The 25,656-nt window shown below is 55.0% G+C and overlaps 1 protein-coding gene across 2 annotated transcripts; it reads left to right on the forward strand.

Annotated features, from left to right (window-relative positions):
* SYT12 (synaptotagmin 12) lies at window positions 1,758–24,941 on the forward strand. Of its 2 annotated transcripts, XM_018043561.1 has the most exons (8): window positions 1,758–2,360; window positions 8,573–8,629; window positions 13,248–13,441; window positions 15,108–15,500; window positions 18,599–18,814; window positions 19,967–20,087; window positions 21,185–21,318; window positions 22,633–24,941. In XM_018043561.1, exons 2-8 carry the CDS (start codon window positions 8,596–8,598, stop codon window positions 22,804–22,806), a joined length of 1,266 nt encoding a protein of 421 aa, XP_017899050.1. In that variant the 5' UTR covers window positions 1,758–2,360; window positions 8,573–8,595; the 3' UTR covers window positions 22,807–24,941. The 2 variants fall into 2 exon arrangements, with proteins under 2 accessions (XP_017899050.1, XP_017899049.1); XM_018043560.1 differs by lacking the exon at window positions 1,758–2,360 and having other exon boundaries at window positions 8,369–8,629.

Genomic DNA, 25,656 nt, shown 5'->3' on the forward strand with positions numbered 1-25,656 from the left:
ATCCATACTGCTGCAAATACCATTATTTCAGTCTTTTTTAAGGCTGAATAGTAGTCCATTGTATATATGTACCATATCTCTGGGAGTTAGTGATTGACAAGGAGGCCTGGTGTGCTGCAATTCACGGGGTCACGAAGAGTCGGACACAACCGAGGGACTGAACTGAACTGAACTGAACTGAACCATAGCTTTTTTATCCATTTGTCCGTCAATGGACTTTCAGGAGTTTCCCTGTCTTGGCTATTGTCAATAATGTTGCTATGAACACAGGGGTGCCTGCATCTTTTTGAGTTATAGTTTTGTTCAGGTATATGCTCAGGAGTGAGACTGCAGGCTCATATGGTAGTCCTATTTTTGGTTTTCTGAGGAACCTCCATACTGCTTTTCACAGTGTCTGTACCAACTTGCATTCCCTACCAACATCCTCCTACCAACAGTGTAGGAGGGTCCCCTTTTCTCTGCCCCTTCTCCAGCATCTGTTACTTGTAGACTTTTTTAATGATGGCCATTCTGACTGGTGTGAGATATTGGTAGTACCTCACTGTAGTTTTGACTTGCATTTCTCTAATAATTAGTGATGTTGAGCATCTTTTCATGTGTCTACTGGCCATCTGTGTTTTCTTTGGAGAAAAGTCTAATAATGTCTTCTGCCCGTTTTTCATTTGGGTTATTTGGATTTTTTGTTGTTGACCAACCTCACCTTTTTGCTGCTCCAACAGAAGCCAGTATCAGAGTATACCATTTCATGTGCTGATGGTGTGTTTAATTCAATGCTCCCTCCTAACCAGGAACCCTTTAGTGGCTCAGTGTCTTCATGTGGAAAATGGGTCAGTCATCCCGAACTGCAGGTGGCTGGCTATGAAGGTTAAGTTAAATGAGAAATGTCAGTGAGAGCCCATGGCCCTTCCTCCTTTCAAGGAGCATAATTAATGCCCTTTGTCTCCTTTTTCTTCAGAATCCATAAAATGAACTGAAAAAGGGGTGCCCCTGTGAGTAAGAGTGAAACTGCCTCCCTGGCTTCCCGGGGTCCTCCTGCCTTCTAGATCAAGGGTGCCCCCTCCCTGCCCCAAGACCAGCACAGACCCAGCTCCTGGACCCCACAGGTTGCTCTCAGTCTCTAAGTCCCAGAGGGTAGATGATCCAGAAACCACTCCTGCCTTAGCATTCTGGCTCGCCACCTGAGAACCTTGCCCCTCCCCACCCCATCCCACCCCAGTTCCTACAGATCCCCTGAGACGCCCCACCAGGGACTCACCCAGCCTGCTCTCAGGGTTACTGCGCCCACAGCACGTGGCACCTTCCAGCGCACATTCCAGCCCTTCCTAATGCGTGTGCGCCCCCCTGCCAGACTGCGCCGCCAGGGAGGGACCTGTCCCCCTGTTCCCAGAAGATGGAAGACCGCCCACACCTGGCACTGTGCCTAGCATCCAGCGGGGGCGTCCTAAATATCTCCTGAATGATTCATTCATTCCTTTGGAAAGAAAGCACAGACCCCTAAGTGGTTAAGAGTATGGACTTTGAAGTCACATCCACCTAGGTTCAAGTCTTAGCTGACACTTGGCTCTGTGACCTTGGGAAGGTCATCTCACCTCTCTGAGGCTGTTTCTTTCTGCTAAAAAAGCGCGGAGAAAGAGAGAGAGAGAGAGAGGAATGACCACGACCCCATTAGGTCATTGTGAGGAGTGAGATGACGTTTCACCATTCAGAGAAGGGGCCGCCTGCCGCTCTCTGTTTTCTGACCGGTACTTTGGAGGTGCACAGAATCAAGTCTGATTTACAGAAAAAGAAACTGAGGCCCTAGAAAGGGAACAGGATAACTGGGGGTGCGGCCGCTCGGGCTAGAACCGGGGCCTGCGGACTCGGAGCCCAGTGCCCCCGGAGCTCACGGTCAGCACATCCCCAGCCCCCACTCCGACTCATCCTGGGCCTGGGAGCGCAGGGCTGGTCTCGGCCTCGGACGACCCCTGGGATCCGGGGCGCGCTTGGGGATCTTCGGCTCAGACCCCGGAAGCGCCGCGCAGCTCCCGGAGCGGAGAGAGCGCTCGGGGTTGTCACTTTAAATTAAAGAGAGAGCGGGCGGGCGAGCGCCAGGGAGCGCGCGACGGGCTCCTGGGAGCGTGCCCGGACTGCGGCGCAGCTCCCGACTGCCGCCCCGGCCCGGCCGAGCCCCCGGCCCGCGCCGCGCTCCTCCCAGGCGGGCGCGGGGCGACACTGCAGGGGTGGCTCCTCCGGCGCCTGCCGGGCTTGGCGCCTGTGCGTGCGCGCTGCGGGAGGCCGGCGGGAGCCGGGAGCCGGGAGCCGAGAGCCCGGAGCCCGAGCCTGAACCCGAACCGGAGCGGCGGCCCCTCCGTGGAGCCCGGGTGAGTACGCGCCCCGAGCGCGGGTGAACGCAGTGCCCCCTCGCAGCGCCGGGGACCCCCGGGCTCCGCGCGCCCCGCTCATCTGCACACCCGCGCGGATCACACACCCGCGCCGCGCTTGCACACACAAACGGCCGGCACAGCGCACGCCGGGCGCCCTTCCCCGGCCCGGCCACTCCGCGCACTGCGCATCGCCTCGCGCCCCGCACGCCCGCCCCGCGTGTGCACACACGCGGCTCTCTCGGCCATTTACACGCCTCCCCGGCGCCCGCGCTGCACGCACACCTATCACGCTCAAAGAGCCCTGCCTGCCCCCGCTACCCCGGCCCCGCCTCGCACCTCCTTCCCAGCTCCAGGGTCAGCCTCCCCCCTAACACTTCGGTCCCCAAATATCCTCGGGGTCCCCGCAGCATAGGTGCTGGGTTTTCAGGAAATGCCCCATGTCGCACCCCATTGCCAGGGGGCCCCCAGGGAACCAAGAGGATCATCGGCCTCTGCTACCACCAGCCTGGGTGGGGAGCTGTCCAAGGTCTCTCTGCCAACCTTTGATGCCATTGCATTTTGGGAGAGGAAGCCTGCCAGTCTCGAGGTCCTGGGGCTGTAGATTTGGGCTGAAGTTGGGGGGAGCTGGGGCCAAACAGGGGGACCTGGAGCCAGGCCTGTGGGTGGAGGATCCCTGAGCCAGCCATCCTAGTGACCCCTCTTCCATGGGCTGCAGACAGACTCAATGCCCCCCCCCACCAGCCAATGAGGCCACCCTCCCCACAAAGCACCTGGCAAGTCTGCACCCTGGAATGTCCACCTCTTCCTGAAGCTAGGGAGTGGGTGACAGGTTGGACAGCCGCAGCAGCAGCTATGCCTCCTACTAAGAAATAGGGAAACTGAGGCTCGGAGAGGGCATGAGACTCACCACAAGGGACACAGCCAGTCTGGAGAAGGGTCAAGACCCAAGCCCCCGGCCTCCCTGTCCTGAAATCTGAAGCCTTCCCCAAGCAACTTGGGAGAGTGGGGTCTGCCAGCCCGGGGTTCCAGCTTGGACCCTGCTTCTCGTCCGTGCTGGTGACTACGGGCAAGTAGTGCCTTTACCAGTGCCGTGGGCAGAGAGCAGCCCTCTCAGAGGGCAGCAGGGAGGGTGTGCTGAAATAACGCCTGGTGAGCCCTTGGTACAGAGCTCAGCACACAATATGTGCCCAGGAAATGCCAGCTCCCACCACCCTCTCTGGTTTGTACTGTGGTTTTGTGGGCTTTAGAGAGGGGACGGTGGCAGGATATGGTTATTCCAGAAAGTGGGAGGGAGCCCTTGAAAAGAATCTCAAACCTGAAGCTCCTAGAGAGGCTCCCAGTCTTCGAGATTGAGGGCTCCCCGGTCCCCAGCCCCTGATCCTTCCCATTGCCTGCTGGCTTCTGGGTGAAGGGAGCCAAAGGCTTGCTAGCTAGGGGCACTGAGCTAGGACATGGGGTGAGTGGGAGCCCCTGCCCTGCCAGAGTCACCAAATTCCTGGAAAGCCACGTCTTGATAAGCCCAGGAGGGGTCCTCGACCCGTGATCAGATTCCGGTTAGTCTCGTGGTAGGTCTTCCCACCCATCTCCACCCCCGAAAGGCCTGCTCAGGAGGTGGCGTGGTGGCCAGGAGCCCAGGCCCAGATCCATCGCACCTTGGAGTCAGTCCCAGTGTTGCTACTCATAGGCTGAGTGACTCCAGCCCTGGCTTCCTCATCTGTCAAAGGGAGATCCGTTTACCCATTCAGTGGTCAGGTTTATATCACATGCGTACGACGAGCCAGGCACCGCGGGAGGCAGTTAGCATGGACTATGTCTGATTCTTACAGCAAAAGGTAGGTGTTGCTGGGTAGGTATGATTAAGACTGCATTTGAACCTAGAGGGGTTTTCAATGAACAAGCTCCCTGCAGTTTAGGTTTTGGAGGGTTGGGGCCAGAATGAATGGATGGAGTGAGGAAGGGTGTCAGGACGAGGTTCAGATGAGAATTTGGGGCGGCTCTATCCCACCCCCGCTGCGCCCCATTTCCTGCATGTCAGAACTCAGGGAAACTCTGGCCACGGGCTGCCCTGGCTTTGGGTGTGCCGTGTCAGCATCTTGTTCCAAGCTGGAGCCGCAGCCCCTCTGCCCAGCAAACCTCCAGGCTGCCAGCAGGAGTCTGTGGAGGCTGTTGTAGTGGGTGGGATGGGGTCAGGGGTCTCGGGAGTGGTACGTAAAGCCATTAAGGAGGGCGCTGGCTGCAGAGCGAGCTTTGGCTCAGTCTCAGCTCTCTGCTTACTGGCCGGTGACCTTGGACAGTCACTGACCTTCTCTGAGCCTCACTTTCATCCTCTGTGGAGCGGGAATGAGGACAGGCTCTGCTCCCTAGGGGTCTTGAGCAAGGCGATGGGGAGGGCGTCTCTGAAGTCCACATGGGGCTGTGGCTACTAATAGACAAGGTGGGGATGGCGTGGCAGGCACAGCTCCACCCCTGCTGGCTGTGCAGCTTTGGGCAAGTCACTTAACCTTTCTGAACCTTCCCTAACTCATCCAAAAGCCTGCTTACCACACTCATGAATCGAGATGCTTCCAGGGACCAGCAGGTTCTGAAAGTGAATGCGAGGGTAGAAGATGCCAGGTCCCAAGGGCAGATGCCCCATCTGAAGTGTGCAGCCTACTCAGCTCCGTCTCTGGCTCTGGGGTGGGGGAGGCTGAGACCCATTATTCCTAAATCTAACTTAAAGGGAAGCTGAAAATCTATTTTCTTGTAAACAAATTCATTTTTCAATGGGAAATCTCTCCAGTTTTTGAATGCTGGCAACTCACTTTGGGACAAACATACCCCATCTGCACGCTGGCAGTGCTGCCCACACAATTCCGCTGCTCGAAGTAGGGGGCCTGGGGGCCTTTTGGACCCTGGTGGCTCAGACGGTAAAGAATCTGCAGTGCAGGAGACACGGGTTCAGTCCCTGGTTGGGAGGATCCCCTGGAGAAGGGAAAGGCTACCCAGTCTAGTATTCTTACCTGGAGAATGCCATGGACAGAGGAGCCTGGTGGGCTACAGTCCATGGGGTCTCAAAGAGTCGGACGCAACTGAGCAACTAACACTTTCACTTTCACTGGACCATTTACAGGCAAATAATTACAGCAGCTAAGATTTGCCAAACCCCACCTCACTTCCTTCTCCTTCCTCCCTCTTGACACCCTGATAAGGCAGTCATAAACCCCATTTTACAGATGGGACAACTGAGGCTCAGAGCTAGTGAGGGGGAAAATCTGGGGTTCAAAGCTTGCTCAGGCTGCCCTCCTCCCAAGAACCTCAGCCTCTCTGTTTCCTCTCCTCCCTCCTCTCAGGCAGATGTGCTTTGGCCTCCGCCCTTTTCACAGGGGTTCTCTGTGGGACCTTCTGGCCTGGCTGAGCCTAGAGTCATTGGTGCCCTCAGTGAATGCACAGCTCCTGGGGTGTTGTGATGAGGGGAGGGGGAAGGGTGGGCCATGTGGGAGCCTTGGAAAGACGGGGGCTTCTTGACAGCCAGACACCCAATATGGCAGAAACAGGGTTCTGTCCCCAACTATAGGAACTTGCCACTAGGATGTCCTCAGCCCACTCTAATATGCTGCTGGCATGGGCTGCCCCAGTGCAGGAAGTCAGCTTGGGCCAGGTAAGCAGGAAATAAAGCTTATAGTATGATCAGATTCCCAGCAAGTCAGAGGCAGGCCGGGATATGAGTGTTCATATTAACGTGCGTTTCAACATATCTAGAACCCTGTCTGCCAGGAATTAGGGCCACCCTGGGCATGTACACAGTGCCTGCTTTGGCCGGCAGGTTCTCAGACACCTTTTGATACCATATGCCCTCCTGCATTAAGGCACAGGGGTTAGGGAGCAAGTGTGGATCAGAATGGCCTGCACTGAACAGTTTCCTAGCTGTGTTGCCTAGGCAAATGACGTCACTGCCCTGCCTCAGGGCTCTCTTCTGCAAACCAGAGATAATAATAGTACTTACCTCAAGGGTTGTTAGAGGATTAAATGAGGTAATGTATATGCAAAGTGCTTACAGCTTGAGTATAAGAAGTACTTGGCAAGGTCCTTATCACCATCTCCAGCCCAGGTTCCAGAAATGAGCTTCTACTTGAACTGGCATGGGTGAAGCCCTTCCTGGTTAGTTCGGCCCTCCCATCACCATGACAACTCGCATCTCACCGTGGGAGTAGGGGCATCGTCAGGGAACTGGGAGGGAGCAAGGAGCTGTCTGTGGACCTGGGCAGGCTTCGCCCCAGGGCCCTATCCTCCCCGACTTCTCGAGGCCTCCTGCCCGGGGACCCATGGCCCTTCCACATGTGCTGGAATACCCTGTCTGGATCAAGGCACGCCGCTTCTTGACTTCAAAGCTACAAATTGGGGAGAATCCTAGGATTCTAGAAAATGCTTACTCCCTAAGTGGACCCCAGTCCTAAAGGGAACCCACAGCATCCTTTGAGGAGTTGTAAACGGGTTACCACCCAGGGGCTTTTACTTTCTACAGAATGGTGTTTAGATTTTTTGTGAATTGTTTGCAACATTTAAAAATAAAGAAACTGCATGTTAAACAAATACCAGCAGGCTAGATTGGCATTCCTGCGGGAACAGAAAAGCTGCCCTTGGGTAGACAGACACTCTGAGGGTCTGACCACCCACCTCATCCGCACCCCCCGACCTGTGGGCACCCCAGCTCACCTGCTTGTAACCACTTCTCGGAACCCCAAAGGAACACAGAGGGTGGAAACTATCCTGTCCTCGGGGTCCCTTGAGTTGAGATCCTGACAGCTCACCCCAGCCTTCCTCTACCAAACCCCCACCCCATTTAGAACCTGTCTGCGAGCCAGCTTACTTGTTAGTAAACACAGTAATAAAATCACGAGCAGTCACCTGGCTTCAGGTAATGGGTTGTATAAGCTTCTAGACCTTTCTAGAGCAACTTAGTCAAACCTTCAGTGGTTCATAAAACTTGGGAGTGGAGGATGAGGAGGAAACTGTCCCAAGCATAGAAAGGACTGATAACAGAATATTGCAGAAATGTAGCATTTCCAGTTCAATTTAAACAAAAGCATTTGAACTCAGTCCTGGGGAACACCTGAGGGAGCCGCTAATGAGTAACCAAGTCGCTGATGGTCAGCCTGTTGTTGGTAGGATGGAAATGAAATAGGGTTGCCAGATTTAGCAAATACAAATATGGGATGCCGGTGACTTTTGAGTTTCAGATAAACAGTGAATATTTTTTTTTAGTATAAACATGTCCCATGCAATATTTAGACATACTTTTACCAACAATGAATCAGAAATTCACGTGTCCCTGGGCATCTTGCATTTTTGCATCTGGCAGCCCTGAAATGGAGAAGAGGGTGGCAGAAGATGAGATGGTTGGAGAGCATCACTGATGCAATGGACATGAACTTGGGCAAACTCCAGGAGATAGTGAGGGACAGGGAAGCCTGGCGTGCTGCAGTCCATGGGATCACAAAGTCGGACACAATTTAGCGACTGAACAATAAGAACTCTGAAATGAGGTTTCAGAGTGCTTGAAAAGTGCTTTAAACACTACTTTTTTTTTTAAGGGACATTTTCTATGTTATTTTTTAGAGACATCCTTGGCAGTCCAGCGGTTAGGACTCCACATTTTCACTGAGGAGGGCCCAGGTTCCATCCCTGGTCTGAAAACTAAGATCTGAAAAGCCACAGGGACTGGCCAAAAATAAATAAAATGCTATTTTTAAAAGCTGCTACTTTTAAATGATACAAATGAACTTACTTACAAAAGAGAAATAGACTCACAGACTTTGAGAAGGAGCTTATTGTTGCCAGGGTGCGGAAGGATGGGGGAAGGGATAGTTAGGGAGTTTGGGATGGGCATGTACTCACTGCTGTATTTTAAATGGATAACAAACAAGGTCTTAGCACATGGAACTCTGCTCAGTGTGATGTGGCAGCCTGGATAGGACAGAGGTTTGGGGGAGAATGGATCCATGTATATGGATGGCTGAGTCCCCTCATTGTTCACCTGAACCTATCACAACATTGTTTGCTCATCAGCTATACCCCAGTACAAAATAAAAAGTTTAAAATAAATAAAAATCCACTACATTTGCCCAGGGCCCCTCCACCTGAGTGTGAGCACTGGATGCTGGGCATGTGCAGCGTGGCGGGGGGTGGTGACCCTCTGAAGCCCCCTCCACTGACTCTCTTCTCCCTTCCAGTCTCACCCCCAGCAGCAGGCGGCATGGCCGTGGACGTGGCAGAATATCACTTGAGCGGTGAGTCCCCGCGGCCAGTGAGCCATCTCACGGGACCTTTCCGCCAGGCCCGGGGTAGTGGTGTCAGTGGGACCCCAGTAACAGCCCCGTTCTACTGATAAGGATAGTCAGAGAGTTGCCCAAGGTCACACAGCCCTGATGGCTCAAAGAATCTGCCTGCCATGTGGAATACCTGGGTTCAATCCCTGAGTTGGGAAGATGCCCTGGAGAAGGGAAAGGGCCACCCACTCCAGTATTCTTGCCTGGAGAATTCCATGGACAGAGGGGCCTAACAGGCTACAGTCGATGGGGTTGCAAAGAGTCGGACATGACAGAGCAGCTGACACTATCGCTTTCACACTGGATTGGGACCAGTCTGAGTCTCTTCTGTCTGTTCCAGTTGCTTGCCTTCCTGTGGAAGGACTTGAGGGGATCCCCCAGGAGGCCCCTGTCCTTCTGCTCCCTAAGGTTGAACCTGCCGTGTGGAATCCACTGCTCTAGGGCCGATCCTGGAGCCACATGCAAGGAAAACCAGGAAGGTTGATATCAGATGCACAGGATACTGAACTCAGTGGTCGTCCAGTCTAGCAAAGGCAGCTCCCTTGGGACCAGCCTCAGGACACCAGACGCACTCAGGCTGATGGCGGATGGTGTCACAGCTGAAATGCACTCGCCATATTTTCTCCTTCTGTTCCCCTGCCCGTTTACAGATGGGAGAAGGGAGGCTCAGGAAAGGGACAGTGACTGAGTAACAGACCCAGGACATGGACCCAGGTCTCCCAGGCCACGGGTCTCCATCCCTCCATCTCCTCCTCTAGCTCAGCCCCAGCCAGCCGAGGGCAGAGCTGAAGGACAGACCATCTCTCCCAACTCCCAGCCAGGAATTTTCACTTTCCACCTGCAGGCTCATAGGCCTTGGCTCAGGCCCTGGAGTGGCCTTTGGTGAGTGATGAAACCTCTCTGAGCCTCTACTCACTCATCTGTAAACTGGGGGTGATTCTGCCAGCCTCTGTGAGCTAACATGTGTGAAGTGCCCAACTGCGCAAACATGGCTCTCGCCCCACCTCCAGGCCTTTGCACATGCTCGTGCCCTTCACCTGGAGCGCTCGCTGCCTCTGCCTGGCTAAGTCCTCGAGACCCGTGTGAGATTACGAGCACAGAGCTGAAGTCAGGCTATCTATTTCTCAGCTTCCCCGTCTGTAAAATAGGGATAATAATAGAACCATCCTCTCAAGGTTGGACTCAGTGGGTTAATATACAGGAAGTGTTTGGAGCGGAGCCTGGCCAAGTGAGGGAACAGTTATTCCTAAGGCTGCTTCTCGTCATTCCTGGTCTCAGCTCAGACCTCACTTCCCCAGGGGAATTCTTCCCATACGGTCCTGAGGCTGGTATGCGATAAAATGAGTAAATAAATGAGCATTAACTGTCATCGTTTCACGTCAGCTTCCTAGGGATTTGTCTGTCCTGCCCCCCTTTTGTGCCAACCAGGGTGCTGGCTTCAGGCCCTCAGCCCCTGGGATCCTCACTCTCAGGGGGGCCTGGTGATGCTTAGCCCCCTTGCTGAGTCCACTGCCTGTGTGGACTGTGTCGGCCCCCTGCCAGCACCCAGGCCCCAGTGAGCCTCCTGGGCTGCCTGTGCGTCTGGGTGGGAGACCCGCCCCCCCCAACACACACACACTTCACTCTCCGGTAACCAGGTCCAGCCCCTTCCCATTCCCCATTCACTGGACTTCCTGAGAGCCTGGCCCGCTCTGGGCCCTCTGTAGCTCCTTGTTGTGGTTTTATTTATCCCACAAATTGCATTCTCGCAGCAGAAGTCAGGAGCACACAGGCTTGCTCGCTGTCTCTCCATCCGTGTTTCTTCTGCCTCGTCTCTCCTCTCTGTGGTCCGCCCAGCCCTTGCCTACACGCTGTGTGATTTTTACATCAAAATCATGTGGTTATACCGTGTTGGGGATTGATTTTTTTTTTCTTTTCTTAACAATACCTGAGACAGTTCTCTGCATTGCCACAGCAATGTCCCGAGGGGCGATGTCCCGATGACAATTGTCATTCTCAAAGCCCAGTAACGGTCCCTCCTGAGACAGCGCCCCCGGACCCCACTGGCTCCCTCGGTCAGACCTTGGGGCTGTTTTCAGATTTCTGCTGTTATAAATACAGACTCGCTGACTCACTGCAGACAGGAAACTTGTTGAGATTTTACCCTTAGAATAACTGTGCCCCCGCCCCCGGGTGGGACCACTGGATGCACTGGATGGTGAGTGATTTTGGTGTCATGCCCTCTTTCTGGATGAGGAGTCAGGAGCCAGGGAGGCGAGGTGGCCTCCGGGAGCCAAGGCACCTACACCAGACTCTCCATTTCTTACCGTGGTGGCCTTGAGCCCAGAAATATTAACAGATGTGTTCTTTAGCTTCTGTTAGCCTCAGTTCCCCTCTAGAGACTTCCCAGGTGGCTCAGATGGTAAAGAATTGGCCCACAGTACAGGAGATCTGAGTTCAGTCCCTGGGTTGGGAAGATCCCCAAAGTGGAGGAAGGGACCTTGTAGGGTGCTGAGAGCTGGGTAAATGCCAGGGCTGAAGGCTGGGCCCTGCCCTTCTCTGGAGCGAGTGTTGTATATTCTGGTGGAGCTGGCTGGGCTCAGCACAGCGGGGGTGGACTGGGGCCTCCCAGAGCTGCCTGACTCCGCCCCAAACGCCCCCTTCCCGCACCGTTAACCCGGGTGCTCTGAACTCTCTGAGCTTTTCACACGGGCCTCCTCCCCAACCAGAAATCGAACCCCAACACCCTGCATTGAGAGCAGAGAGTCTTAGCCACTGGAGCACCAGGGAAGTCCCTTGGCCGCACGCTCCTTGCTGCCCTTGCGTGTCCCAGCTTGGGCGTCCCTCTTTGCGAAACCCCCCGGGCTGTTCTCATCATGGCATTAATTTGCCCACCCCTGGGGACTGCGACCCACTTAAGGGACTGATACTGGGGCTCCAGAGGGTGCTCGCACATAGTAGGTGCTCAACGGCTGTGTGATGAGAAACCTCCACTCCTGAAACACCCTCCTTACATCTCTCCACCCTGCTGCTGGGGACCTGTGCGGGCAGAGGCGGGTGGGGCAATGGTTACCCCTGCTTGCTCTGGAGTCTGGCTGCCAGAATTGGAGTCCCAGCATCACCCCTTCCTGGTTCTGTGACCTTGGGCAAGTTCTTGTGTGCCTGGGTGTCCCCAGTTGAATCCAGTGTAGAGGCAACACTGAGAATGCTTTAGAGGATTGTATTTGCCAACAGTTCAATCTTTTGCAAAATGAACCTTACTATCTTGTTGACTTCTCTGGGGGATTGAAGAACCAGGTTTCCCAGTAGAGTGATGTAACAACATTCATGGTTCTGCCATGGGCCAAGCACTGTGCTATGTGAGGACCTACCCAGCACAGCTGAGGGGGTGGTTAGTTACCATTTGGGCACAGTGAGGCTCAGATAAGGAAAATTATTGACTCACCAGTGCCGAAAAGCATCTGAGCACCTAGATTTGTCCCCAAGCCCTGCACAGCCTACAGCCACCTCTCACTTCCGGCTGGAGTGTTTTTATTTGTATGTTGTTTGTTTTCCAGTAATAGTTTTAGGGAGCTTAAACTCACATGCCGTACGTTCACTCACTTAAAAGGTACCGTTCAGTGGGCTGTAGTTAGTCTATTGGGCAAGCATGAGCACAATCAATTTTTAGAATATATTCATCACCCCGAAAAGAATCTCCATACTCCACACCCCTCACCGCTCCCCCCACCAGCCCCTGACACTAATTTACTTTCTGTCTGTAGAGATTTCCCTATTGTGGACATTTCATAGAAACAGAATCATACAACATACGGTCTTTCGGGACTAGCTCCCTTCACTCAGCATGATGTTTTCAAGGTTTATCAGTGTTGTAGCATGTATCAGTACTTCATTCCTTTTTATCAATGAATAATATTCCACTGTAAGAAGGTACTACATTTTATTTTTCCATGCATCGACTGATGGACATTGGGTTCTTCTTGCTGAAGGTTGAGGCATAAAGGGGGATCATTTCTTTTTCTCCCCCAAGCCCCCTTCCACTTCCCACCAGATCCCAAAAGTCTGCTTTGATTATCCAGAAGCAGCAGTCCTCTGAAGGCTGAGAGAACTCAGAGAGGCAAGAACAACCCTAACCATGTAAAGCCTAAGGAATATTTAACTATTATTCGCAGCTCTTCACCTGCTCTAACCAAGCGTCGCTCCTGCTAGAAATGTGTTTTTGTGGAAAGCGGCCAAAAGCAGAAATTAGAGAGTGTATATCTTGTTCAACACTGGACCCCCAGCATGAAACCTGACATGACAGACACTCAATAAATATTTATTCAGGGACTCCCCTGGTGGTTAAGACTTCACCTGCAGGGGTTCAGGTTCAATCCCTGGCTGGGGAGCGAAGATCCCACATGCCTCAAAGCCAAAAAACCAAACCATAAACCAGAAGTAACATCATAACAAATTCAATAAAGACTAAAATATATACATATATATACTTATTCAATGAATAAGCAAGTCAGTGCTGAACTGGGGACTCCCTGGGTGGGGATGTATAATGATTGAGAGGCCCCAAGGCCCATTAATGAGACTACTCTGCCCTTGCCTTCAGTCATCAAGAGCCCCCCTGACTGGGAGGTGGGTGTCTACGCCGCTGGGGCGCTGGCTCTGCTGGGAATTGCAGCCGTGAGCCTGTGGAAGCTCTGGACGTCGGGGAGCTTCCCCAGCCCCTCCCCGTTTCCAAACTATGACTACAGATACCTTCAGCAGAAGTACGGCGAGACCTACGCGGAGGCCAGGCAGAAGGTGAGGCTTCAGGTGCACACCCCGCCCCTGCCTCCACCATCCACTCTCAGGATTGACCTCACGCGCTCCCCAACTCGCTCCCGGTTAATTTCCTCCTGTGAACAGGGTCCTTTGTCCTCCTCCACATCTCCAACAGAGCCCAGCTAGGTAATCAATGAATACTTGGTGAATGAATGAATGCTTTCCATTTAAAACACCCCTGGGGTGTTAGGAGGTGTTGGGGGCCAGAGGTTAGGAGTTTGCGCTTTCACTCCCAGAGCCTGCGTAAACTGAGTAATCTGGGATCCCGCAAGTGATGCAGTATGGCCGAATTTTAAAAGCAAAGCAAGAAAACCCAAACAAACAAACCCTCCCCACCATCCTGTGAAAAATACAGGAAAATAAAAGCAAGAAAAACCTCCCTAAAAGCCACAGCCAGAGGCAAGCTACTGTGAATTATTTTCCAATATTTTAAGTCCAGATCCCGCCCCAATCTTTTTCCCATGCAGTTTTTATACAATGGATGTCATTTCTCCATAGAATTTAACACCCTACTCTTTTCATCTCACTTAAAGTTGAAGCACTTTCTCATATTGTTGATCATAAACATCATTTTAATGACTGCATAAGATCCTTTTTTATGTATGTGCCATGATTTACTAAATGCCACCGTAAAGAATACAGTAAGTGGTTTATATGTAAAACTTTGTCTTCGTGTGGGATTACATACTTTGAAAGGATGCCCAGATGTGAAATTACTGTATCAGGGAGTGTAAACATTTTTAGGGCTCTCTATATATTGCTAAACATTTCATCACTTGACACTTGGCAGAGGATTTTGCTAACATCATGGAGAGTTCCAGAAAGCACAGCCAGAACCTGTTACCAGACAAGAGCCCCTCATGCTTCACTCATTTGAGGTTTTGGAAGGAATGTTCTTTTACTCTGTTGGGAGGACTGTAAATTGGCACAACTTTTTCAAAGAACATTTTGGAACCATGTGTCAAAAGCTGTCAAAAGGACTGTGTCCTTTAAGTCGAGATTTTAAGAAAGCTATTCCGTGCTTCATGGTTTATGTCCGTGAAACACAAGATAAATGACCAACAGTAGGGGAATAGTAACATAAACTATGGCTATCCACTTAACAGCAAATTAATGGAGCCATTAAAAAATATGGTAACGAAGACTACCAACAAGGGAGATGCTTACTGTACAAGCTTTTGCTTTCTCAAATCCCAAGATCAATTTAGAGAAAAGAAAAATTTGCCTATTAGAGTGAGTGTTATCCAACATGAAAGCTTTCTCGTGTGGTAGACTTTTTGTAAGCTTCCTTTGAGGCTGCTCCATTGTCTGTTGAGTATCTGTAGCCTGGTTTTCTTACCCGTTCCCCTTCTGCTGGACACTTAGATTGCTAATTATTTTTCCTTTTCATACACATTATCTCAGTGAACATCTTTATTAATCAAATTCAGTTCATATAAATAAACATTTTGAGGAAAGGCTCTCTTGTTTCTTGGAGAGAGAAAACTAAGTAACATGAAATAATATTAAAGAAGGATGTTTCTAAGGCATGCCCCGTTTTTGCAAAAGGGGAGCTAGGAGGTGTCTTGCGTGAACGGAACTAACCGCATGTCTTCAAGACCAAGCCTATTGCTCTCCGATGCTCCCATGCCCCTTCTCGCCCTAGAGAGTGCCTGCCTGGAATGCGCAGCGCGCCAGCACTAGGGGGCCCCCCAGTCGCAAAGGCAGCCTCAGCATCGAGGACACCTTTGAAAGCATCAGCGAGCTGGGGCCCCTGGAGCTGATGGGCCGGGAGCTGGACCTGGCCCCCTACGGCACCCTCCGGAAATCCCAGTCGGCTGACTCCCTGAACTCCGTCTCCTCCGTGAGCAACAACTTCGGGCAGGACTTCACGCTGGGCCAGGTGGAGGTGAGCATGGACTACGACGCCGCCTCCCACACCCTCCACGTGGCTGTGCTGCAGGGCAAGGACCTCCTGGAGCGGGAGGAAGCCAGCTTCGAGTCTTGTTTCATGCGTGTCAGCCTGCTGCCGGACGAACAGATTGTGGGCATTTCCCGGGTGAGTGGAGGCTTGGGGGCAGGGCAAAGGGGCGTGGCAAAGGGGCGGGGCGGGGTGCGCCCCGGACTCGCAGGAGGCAGGCAGGGCTGCTGGGCCAGGCAGGATCTGAGCAGGGCGCTAGAGAGTTTGGATGCTGATCCCAGGGTGGAAGGTGCTGGCTATAGGGAGGACAGACCGGAGAGTCTGGGGCCTCCAGCAAACCTACCACACGAATCCAGTGTAATTGTCCATTTGTCAATTATGTCAACTTCAGGTCCTGGCAGGGAAGGGATGGCAGGTTCATGTTGGCTCGTTTGGGGAGAGTTTGGTAACAGGACTGTTATAAAGCTGTGGTGGTATGTAGGGCCACCTCAGGGATGGTGTGGTACTGTGGTCCAAGGGGATGGGGGCAGGAGAAGTTACCCAGAGACCACTGTGTGCCGAGGGCCATCTGGATAAGGACTATGTCCTTTGGTTAAGGGGCATGGTCAACTCATAGCCATCCTGCCGAGAAGGACTTGGGGAATAAGCACCCTGACCTCCCTCCAGCTTCTGTTTTCCCTCCAGTGACCCCTCCCAGCCAACCCCAAGGGAGCCTGTTGATGTAGCCCTTGGAGGTCAGCTCCTGGGGCTGAAAGGAGGGAAGGTGCAGAAAAAGCTGGAAAGGGCACGAAGAGGGACCCAGCAGCCTGCTCCAGGCTTCCACTCCAGATGGCACCCCTGCCTTGCCAAGAGAGAGCCAGGTCTACACGAGATGCCATACCGCCAGGCACCAGCAGACAAGGTCAGCCCAGCACGGCCTCTCGCAGCAGGAGGAGTCTGAGGTCCAGGGCCCAGCGGCCAGTCCTGCTTCCTGTGCTGAAAACAGGCTGCTCCTGAGCAGTGAAGACTGTCGTTCCCCTCCTGTCCCACCCTGCCCCCTCACTCCCGGAGGGTCTAGAACCAACGTAGTGCTGAGGTGGGGAGGCCAGCTTCAAAGAGGAAGTCCAGGGGATGATTAGGAGCAGCACCCTGGAGCCTGACTGCCTGGGTTCAAATCCTGCTTCTCTGCTTCCTTGAAGTGTGACCTGGAGTGAGTCCCTGCAACACTCTGTGACTCAGTTTCCCCATCTGTCAGATGGGCATCATCATGCTTGAGGAAGGAATGCATTAATATCTACAAAGTCCTGGGGCTTCCCTGGTGGTCCAGCAGCTAAGACTGTGCTCCCAAAGCAGGGGGCCTGGGTTTGACAGCAGGGAACTAGATCCCACACGCTGCAACTAAGACCTAGCACAGCCAAATATATTCGGTGCTTAGTCATGTCCGACTCTTTGCGACCCCATGAACTATAGCCTGCCAGGCTCCAGGGGATTCTCCAGGCAAGAATACTGGAGTGGGTTGCCATGCCCTCCTCCAGGGGACTTTCCCAACCCAGGGATCAAGCCCAGGTCTCCTGCACTGCAGGCGGATTCTTTGTCAGCTGAGCTACCAGAGAAGTCCTATGTACATATACATATATATTTATAAGTATATATATAATATATAATATATATATATATATGCTGCATGCTAAGTCGCTCCAATTATGTCCAACTCTTTGCAACCCTATGGATGGTAGCCTGCCAGGCTCCTCTGTCCATGGGATTTTCCAAGCAAGAATACTGGAGTGGGTTGCCGTTTCCTTCTCACATATGTATGTATGTATGTGTATGTGTATATATATATATATATATATATATATAAAGTCCTTAGCCTAGTCCTTGGTCAGCTCTCCATGGATTGTCTGTCAGGACTGTGAAGCATTTCTCTCGAGCCCAGAGCCATGCTGCCTGTGGCCTCAGCTGCTTGGAGGACCCTGGGTGGTTCTGGGTCCATCCCTTGAGGGGACAGGTTGACAGCTGCCACCACAGCCTGATGTGTGCTGAGAACCTGGTTCACAGCGCCCGGCCCATCTGCATCCCTCTCATTAGCCCCAAGGATGGGGGTGGACTGAGGGCATCTTACAGATGAGGAAACTGAGGCTCTAGAAGTCCTTTGCCCACGAGAACCCCAGCAAGTGAGCCAGAGATCCAGAACTCAACCCCAGAGTTCTCCATCTACATGCTCATAGAGTACATGGATTATCAGGGAGCCTGCACTCTTATGGGCAGGGGACAATCAAGAGGCTGGTTTGGCCAGAGGAAGGAATTTAGGGCTGAAGGTCACGGAGAGCCTGAACTCCAGGGTCAGGATCAGGAGGTGGGCTTTGTCTGATGGGGGAGGAGCCCTTGAAGCTTGAGCGGGTGACCGGGTCGGGGATGTAGCCCCCAGGGCGGTGTAAGAGCCGATCCTCAGCCCAGAGCGTGACCGGAGCATGTGGCTCGTGACACTTGGAGGTGCCGACAGGTTTATTCCCAGAAATGCAGGTGCCTTAGCACCCCGGCCCAGCCAATCCCAGTGAGTAGGGGGGCAGTTCCCCGGCTTCAGGCGAGGTACCAGGGATGACAGCTCCTCTCTTAAAATATCGCCAGGCAGTGACTAAGGCAGCCCCCCACGGAGAGGGGAGCAGGGCCCGCGCATGCACCTGCCTGGGTGACTGCCCACGGCTTCCTGGGAGGAGGCCAGTGGCGCCCACCAGGCAGGACTAGGCTTAGAAACAGAGTCTTCCCAGCCTGGCCTCATCATTCCATCCATCCATCTGCCCCATGACATTCAGACCGTCCTGGGCCAGGCCCCACGGGGGCTGGACATCTAAGGCTCTCAGCTTCACAGGCAGTTATCCCTCCTCACTGTATGCCTGGCCCCAGGGCTGGACTTGAACGTGTGCCAAAAAGATGGCCATCTCAGCTGGCATATGGCAAGGGTTCTGTGGAGCCATGGACACTGAAGATGGGAATTAGTTGAGGTCAGCTTGTCAAGCTTTGAATGCCAGCCCACTAGATGCCCACCTCTGAGAAGAGGACAGGGGGCTTTTATATCATCAGGGCTGAGCCACCAAAGAAAGGATAGACATTGAGGTGTAGGGTCAACAGAGCCTGATGGTAGCCCAGGTCTCCGGACTCCCCCGTCCAGTGCTCTCTCCCTACCATGGCCTCGCCGGCACCTTCTGCCGCCTCCTCCCCAGCGTCAGACCTCCTTCCACTGCCCTTCCTCTCTGCAGATCCAGAGGAATGCCTACTCCATCTTCTTCGATGAGAAATTCTCCATCCCGCTGGACCCCGCAGCCCTGGAGGAGAAGAGCCTGCGGTTTTCAGTGTTTGGCATCGATGAAGATGAGCGGAATGTGAGCACGGGGGTGGTGGAGCTGAAGCTGTCTGTCCTTGACCTCCCGCTACAGCCCTTCAGCGGCTGGCTCTACCTGCAGGACCAGAACAAGGTCAGTCTGCCCACCTGCACGTGCCAGGATGGCATCCCTGGTGTATACTTTAGATGAGGGAATACACTGTCCTCAAAACAGCCTTAGTGCCAACATCTTTAGATTAGGTCAGTTGGTAAAGAGTCCGCCTGCAATGCGGGAGACCCCAGTTCAATTCCTGGGTCAGGAAGATCCGCTGGAGAAGGGATAGGTTACCCACTCCAGTATTCTTGGGCTTCCCTTGTGGCTCAGCTGGTAAAGAATCCTCCTGCAATGCAGGAGACCTGGATTCAATCCCTGGGTTGGGAAGATCCCCTGGAGAAGGGAAAGGCTACCCACTCCAGTATTCTGGCGGAGAGAATTCCATGGACTATATAGTCCATGGGGTCAGAAAGAGTCGGACACAACTGAGAGACTTTCTCTTTCACTTTTAGGAGATTAGAGAAAGAGAGCCACGTTCAAAGAAACTCAGGTTACTGTGTGCAAGTGAATGGCTCCCTGACCACTGCTTACAGCTCTTCTGCTGCTCCTACCAGCAAACCTTAAGAAGCTCTACTCCTGTAGAGGTTCTGTTAGGGAAGTACCTCTCTGGCCCTCGAGTGAGTTATTTCAGATGGAGGCCAAGCTGAAGTTCAACCTCCTAAGTGTAGCAGTGCTTGGGGAGCATCACTGTTATTCAAGCAAGCGAACGTGATAGTGTTCATCGCTCAGTCTTTGCGACCCTATCAACTGTAGCCCGCCAGGCTCCTCTGTCCAGACAAGAATACTGGTGTGGGTTGCAACTCCCTTCTCCAGGGGGGTCTTCCTGACCCGCGGATCGAACCCAGGCCTCCTGCATTGCAGGCAGATTCTTTACCATCTGAGCCGATATGAAGCGAAGGATCTGCTCATTTCAGTCCACTGAGACCCTCTAAGCGCTACTACCACAGAATGTTTTCTTCGGTCTGGAATGAGGGAATGCATTTGTTGCTACATTTGACAGGCAACCTCTGGTCCTCCTTCCAAGGCAGGACCACACCCCGCGGGAGGTGGGGAGGGTGCTATGGAGTAGGGGAGGGGTCCCTCTCTCAATCCCACCAGCTTGGTGCCCTGGGGTAAGGAGTCCCAAGAGCAGCACCTTCTCAATGGAGAAGGAAGGGCGGAAGCCCTCTGAGCCACGCACGCGTCCTCCAGGCTGCCGACGCCGTGGGCGAGATCCTACTGTCCCTCAGCTACCTCCCGACAGCCGAGCGCCTGACCGTGGTCGTGGTGAAAGCCAAGAATCTCATCTGGACCAACGACAAGACCACAGCGGGTAAGGCCCCGCTGGCTGCCTGGCTTCTCCTCTGTGTGGCAGGTGGGAGCTGCGCCCTAGCTGCTAAGCCCTGGGCACCTGGAGGCATCAGCAGGTGTAGGGCCCAGTGCCAGGCTCGCCACCCCCAGCCTAGGCTGGGCTCAGGAGCTCTACATGGTGGGAAGATTAATCTAGCTGGGGAAACATGGGACCCATGGAGGGGGACAGGGAGCCCCTGGGGGATGGATGCGACTCTGAGAGCAGGAGGCTGGGGCACTGGTTGTGAAACCACAGTGGGCAATCCCAGAGGCTGGACTGCATCCCAGATCCCAAACGGAGACCAGGGCCACCGAGTCGGTGTGGGTATCAGGCGGGGCCTGATGTCTCAGGTCTGCGTGAGCCTCAGCCCCGGGCAGCTGAAGACTGGGGGCTGCAGGAGCCTGACTGGGAGCCTGGGGGCCTGGGTCTCGGCAGGTGTAGCAAGGACACCCAGTGGGTGGTAAGTGGCGAGCAGACAGCGACTCCTTATTCCAGAGCCGCACGTCCTTGAGTCAGGCTCCACTGAACGGGCGCCGGATGAGTCAGAGCTGACGTTTGCGCTTGGGCCATTTATAGAGTGAAAAATGATGGCTCTGCGGAGCTCCCCCAGCATCATGCGAGGGGAGCATGCACATGGGCTGGGAGGCAGGCTGCCAGAGTCCAAAGCCCAGCTCTTCTCTTGACATGCGTGTGAGCCTCAGTTTTCTCATCTGTAAAATAGGAAAGAAAGAAAGGACTCATGGCAGAACTTCAGGAGAGAATGGTGATAGTGAAGGCTTGGGGGGACTTCCCTGGTGGTCCAGCAGCTACCATTCTGCATTCCCAATCCAGGCGGTCTAGGTTCGATCCCCGGTCAGGGAACTAGATCCTACATGTCACAGCTAAGAGTTCACAGGCCACAAAGAAAATTGAAGATCGTGCCTGCTGCAACTAAGATCTGGCACAGCCAAAGAGCTGTGTTAAAAAAAAAAACGGTGAATGTTTGGGGAGTTTGGAACCAGTGCGCTGCTGTGACTGGGCAGGTCTGTGCCAAGTGAGCGTGGCACTGGTCCTCACCCCACCCTCCTCCCCACCCACAGATCCCTTTGTCAAGGTGTACCTGCTGCAGGATGGAAGGAAGATGAGCAAAAAGAAGACAGCTGTGAAGAGGGACGACCCTAACCCAGTGTTCAATGAAGCCATGATCTTCTCTGTGCCGGCCATTGTGCTCCAGGTGAGGGGGGATAGCGCAGGGGAGGGGCCCTCCACTCCCTCCAGCCTGATCCTTGGGGCTCCTTCAGGTGATGATGGTTGGCCCTAAGCCATCCCCTTTCTAGTCGAGCAGCATGTACTGAGCACCCGCTAGGTACCTGCCCTCTGGTGGGTGCTAGGGATATAGGCACTGCTTCCTGGAAGCTCACAGCAGACAAGCAGGGAAGTCCCCAGACAGTGCCAGCCCGCGAGGAACACCCAGACCTTGGCAGTCAGGCTCGGCCGGGCAGGTGGGGATAGCTAAGCTGAGATCTGGGGGAAGACGGTTCCCAGGGGAGGGAACTGCACAGCCCTAGGGATGAGCCGGGGCTGGGCCAAGTCCTGGAGGTCAGGCCCCCATTCTCCTGAAGTTCTGCCTACAGAGGCCTGGCTGACCTCCCCAGAGGCCCTTGGCCTTCAGAAGGCAATATGCTCCAGGGAGACCCCCTTCCCAGCACAGATATCACAGACCAAGGGTGGGAGGACTGCAGAGGATGTGGCCTGGGCCATGCTGGTAAGCTGGCTTGCCTGCCTCAGAGGATGGGGAGCTCATCACCTTCCCTTACTCTTTCCTTCCATCCGTCCTTTTTGCGTCTTAAGCCCAAACCTGCCCCTTGGCCCTGGGGCTGTACAGAGATCCCTTGGTCTCCCCTCCTGGGACATCCTGTCTGAATTTGAAAACCCAGAACTCTGCCTCACTCTGGGTGTTTCGAATCCAGGCAGACATCTCAGCATCCCTGGCTGGTCCTCCCCTGCCACTCTCATGGGGCAGGCCACCCCTCTGCCCCTCGCTTGCCCTAGGTGGTCGTCCTGCCACTTCTCCTGCTTCACCGCCTCTTAGGGCGGGCTGACTCTTGGGACGAAGCGGGGTGAGGGGGTGCTGAGGGGTGGGGGAGAGGAAGGAGAGAAGTCAGGCTGGGTTCCAGTCTCAGCTTCACTACTTTGATCTCAAGCAACTTCTTTCCTCCCTTCCTAAATTACGAGTCCAACATATTATCTCAGGCACAACATCAGACATCCATAATGCTCTGACTCTACACTTTTTACCTCATTTTGTTCCTGGAACAGATAGGAGCTATGATTACCACCGTTTTAGAGATGGGGAAACAGATAGAAAGAGCCCAAGTCATTGCCCAAGGTCACCCAGCAAGGAAGCATTGAGGCGGGGCTGTGGGGTCGGACAGGTCAGAGATGAAGACTCAGGGGGCCATGCCTGGCACCCGGCTGGGGTCTGGGGACCATGGGGGACCTCTGGCATTGCCCCTGGTCCCCAGCACCCATGTCACTTCCTCCCCAGGACCTGTCTCTCCGTGTGACGGTGGCTGAGAGCAGCAGTGACGGCCGTGGGGACAACGTGGGCCACGTCATCATCGGGCCGTCGGCCAGTGGCATGGGCACCACCCACTGGAACCAGATGCTGGCCACGCTGCGCAGGCCCGTGTCCATGTGGCACCCTGTCCGGCGAAACTAACAGCCAGGGCAGGGCCGGGGCGGGCACCGGAGCCCGGCACGAGCCGAGCTCTGACACCCTTCTCTGTCATCCGGCCGGAACCGTGACCGCCGGGGTCCCCGGTGGAGTCCCAGTGAGCCGTCATGATCCCTCTGTGCAGGCTGTGGTGGAGGAACAGGCCTGGCCGGATGTCAGGAGACCCAGGGCTGTCTCCCACTGAGGACCAGCTGTGGCTGCGCCGGGACCCGAGGAGCGCAGCCAGGCATCAGCCCCCTGTGCCCCCATTTTCAGGTCCCCAGCAGATCTGTCCCTCAGCCTGGGGGAGCCTTGGCCTCTCAGAGCTCCCCACACCCCACCCCTGCTGGGAAGCCGTGGACAGGGACCCTGTGAGTCTCAGGGGCCAGGTGCTGTGCGAGGCACAGGCTGGGGTGACGTGAACAAGGCCAGCCCCTAGGAGGTCGGGGAGACGAGATCCTCCTGCCCTGGTGATCTGCTCGGTGCAGATGGCAGCCCTGCCACCAGGACCTGTGGAGGGCTTAGGGGGGCATGGGGGAATGGGGGGCAACATGGAGCTCCGCTGGGAGGGGCAGGGAGAGAGCTGAGCCCCAGGCCACAGCTCAGCCTTGGCCTAGCTGGGCAGGATGTCACAAACGCAGTCCTCCACCTGCTGCCATGGGCACGAGGGCCTCTCTCTGGGCAGGAGGAGGGATCAAGGGACCAGGCCAAGCGGTAGCCCGCAGGCCACCTGGGACAGCGCCTCCAGCCTCATCTTCTGTGAAATCTGATCCCTAGAACTCTCATAAGGCCCAGGAGTCCAAAGAGGCCCAGCCCCAGCCCAGGCCAGCCCAGGGCCAGGGACATGCAGCTGGCCAGCCCCTGCAGCCTGGGAGACCTCCACTCTTTTCAGCCCAGATCTGTGTTTACCCCATACAGATCAGGCACTGGCTCCACCTTGGTGGTTGGCGTCCCTCCAGGCCAGGCCCTATGGGGAAGAGAGACGCCTCAGCTGAGGGGGGGCTGAGGGCAAAGGGGTGGACAGAATACAGGCTGCCAGGGGCATGGGCGAGGCCTCTGTGGGCACAGGCTCCTGGGAGGACGAGGTGGAGTCCCTGGGGTGGGACCTTGGAGAAGGGGTGGCCGGAGCGGTGGTCGGGGGGGACGTTGAGGGGGGTCAGGATGGAGTGAGGGGACAGGTTTGAAGCCCAGGGAAGGAAGGAGGTGGCTCTGGAGCCCAGTTCAAACCATCAGAACACCAGATGCCTGAGGCTGAGCTCCAGAAGCAGACCCTGAGATTCTCAGGCGCGAGGTTGACTGGGGGAGAGCCATTAGGAGAAACATTTACGGCCAGGACGGAGCTCTGGGGCAAGAGAAGAGGCCGGCAGGTTGTGGCTTCAGGGGAGCCCAGCTTTGGCCCCCTGGGGAGGGGGTGCCCTCCCGTGTGGATGGCACCCCAGGGGGCTCCAGCCTGGGAGCCAGGGCAGGGCTGTTACAGGCCCACAGGAGTCTGGCTCCTACCCCACCCTACCTCGAGGGGAGGCGTGCCTGACCTTCCAGGTGTTACCAAGGCTGCTCCATGCAGAGGCAGCCCCAGAGAAGTAGGCGGCGGTGCGCCTCTCGCCCTGAGGGGGATAGGATGGGGGTGGGGAGGAGACCCGGCAACATGCCTTGCAGGTCCACCCTCGGGTGAGAGGTGGGTTCTCCGGCTGGTTGCCTCTGGAGACCCAGGCTCACCCAGGTAGGTTGGGGGGCCCCCAGTGAGGTCGGGGGGCCCCGGGGTGGTCACGGGACTGGAGGCCAGATGGTGGCTCTCCCCACCTGACGCGGCTGTGGCCCAGCCCTGAGGCCAGGCTGTCCACTGGGTGGAGGTCAACGCGCCCCAGGCCAGCCCAGGGTCGGGGGACATGCAGCTGGCCAGCCCCTGCAGCCTGGGAGACCTTCCACTCTTTTCAGCCCAGTGGCTCTGCCTTGCAGGCCGTGTTGTGTACCCCCCCTTCTGGACTCCCTCCACCCCTCCCCCTAACTGCATGAAATGCTGACTCTGCACCTGGATGGGCATGGTGGGGACCAAGTATGTTGACTGGAATGATTCTAGAACCAAAATAAAGCTGGGGCAGGAAGGAGGGGGCTGCCAGGGAGCCCTGCTCGCCCCAAATCACTTTTGTCTCCAGAAATCAGGCACTCAGGCCTCTGTGAGGGTTGCTGTGAGCACGCCTTCCCCTGCTGCTTGGACACCAGAGGGGCAGGAGGCGCCCCCATGGGGAGACCATCCCCAGGACCAATGCCCTCAGACTGGCAGGGAGGCTCTGAGAAGGGGCCCCGCCTGGCCACCTGGCTGGGAGAATGGCTGTCAGGAGTCTCAAGGAAGGCCGCTGAGGAGTGTTGCTAAGCTGTCTCAGCAAGATCAAGCCAGAACACAAGTCCCTCAGGGTAAGAGGGACAAGTCACTCAGTCGTGTCTGACTCTTTGAGACCCCATGGACTGTAGCCTGCCAGGCTCCTCTGTCCATGGGATTCTCCAGACAAGGATACTGGAGTGGGTTGCCATTTTCTTCTCCAGAGGATCTTCCCGACCCAGGGATCGAACCTACATCTCTTATGTCTCCTGCACTGGGCAGCGAGTTCTTCTTTACCACCAGCACCACCTGGCAAGAGAGATAAGGCCAAAAAAAGGTGGATAAGACCTAAAGAGCTTTCCTGGTAGTAGAAACAGCATGTGGAAAAGGGCAGGAGTGGAAAAACCTTGGTCAACTTATCAGCCTTGCTAAGAGCAAACTCAGGGAGAATGGGGAGAAAGGAATCAGAGGAAGGGCTTGGAGGGGAGATGAGCCGGGTGCGTTCAGTGAGCGCTGGTGCCTGGCTTGCAACCCTGCAG

The sequence above is a fragment of the Capra hircus genome, chromosome 29, assembly GCF_001704415.2.
Source record: "Capra hircus breed San Clemente chromosome 29, ASM170441v1, whole genome shotgun sequence".
Lineage (NCBI taxonomy): Eukaryota > Metazoa > Chordata > Mammalia > Artiodactyla > Bovidae > Capra > Capra hircus.

What these genes read in the sequence shown, in the direction of transcription:
- SYT12 (XM_018043560.1), top strand. Translation starts at nt 8,497, where the DNA reads ATGCTGGGCATGTGCAGCGTGGCGGGGGGTGGTGACCCTCTGAAGCCC. An exon ending in GGCAGAATATCACTTGAGCG is followed by an intron (nt 8,630 to 13,247) that starts GTGAGTCCCCGC and finishes CCTTGCCTTCAG; the next exon opens with TCATCAAGAGCCCCCCTGAC. An exon ending in ACCTGCAGGACCAGAACAAG is followed by an intron (nt 18,815 to 19,966) that starts GTCAGTCTGCCC and finishes CGCGTCCTCCAG; the next exon opens with GCTGCCGACGCCGTGGGCGA.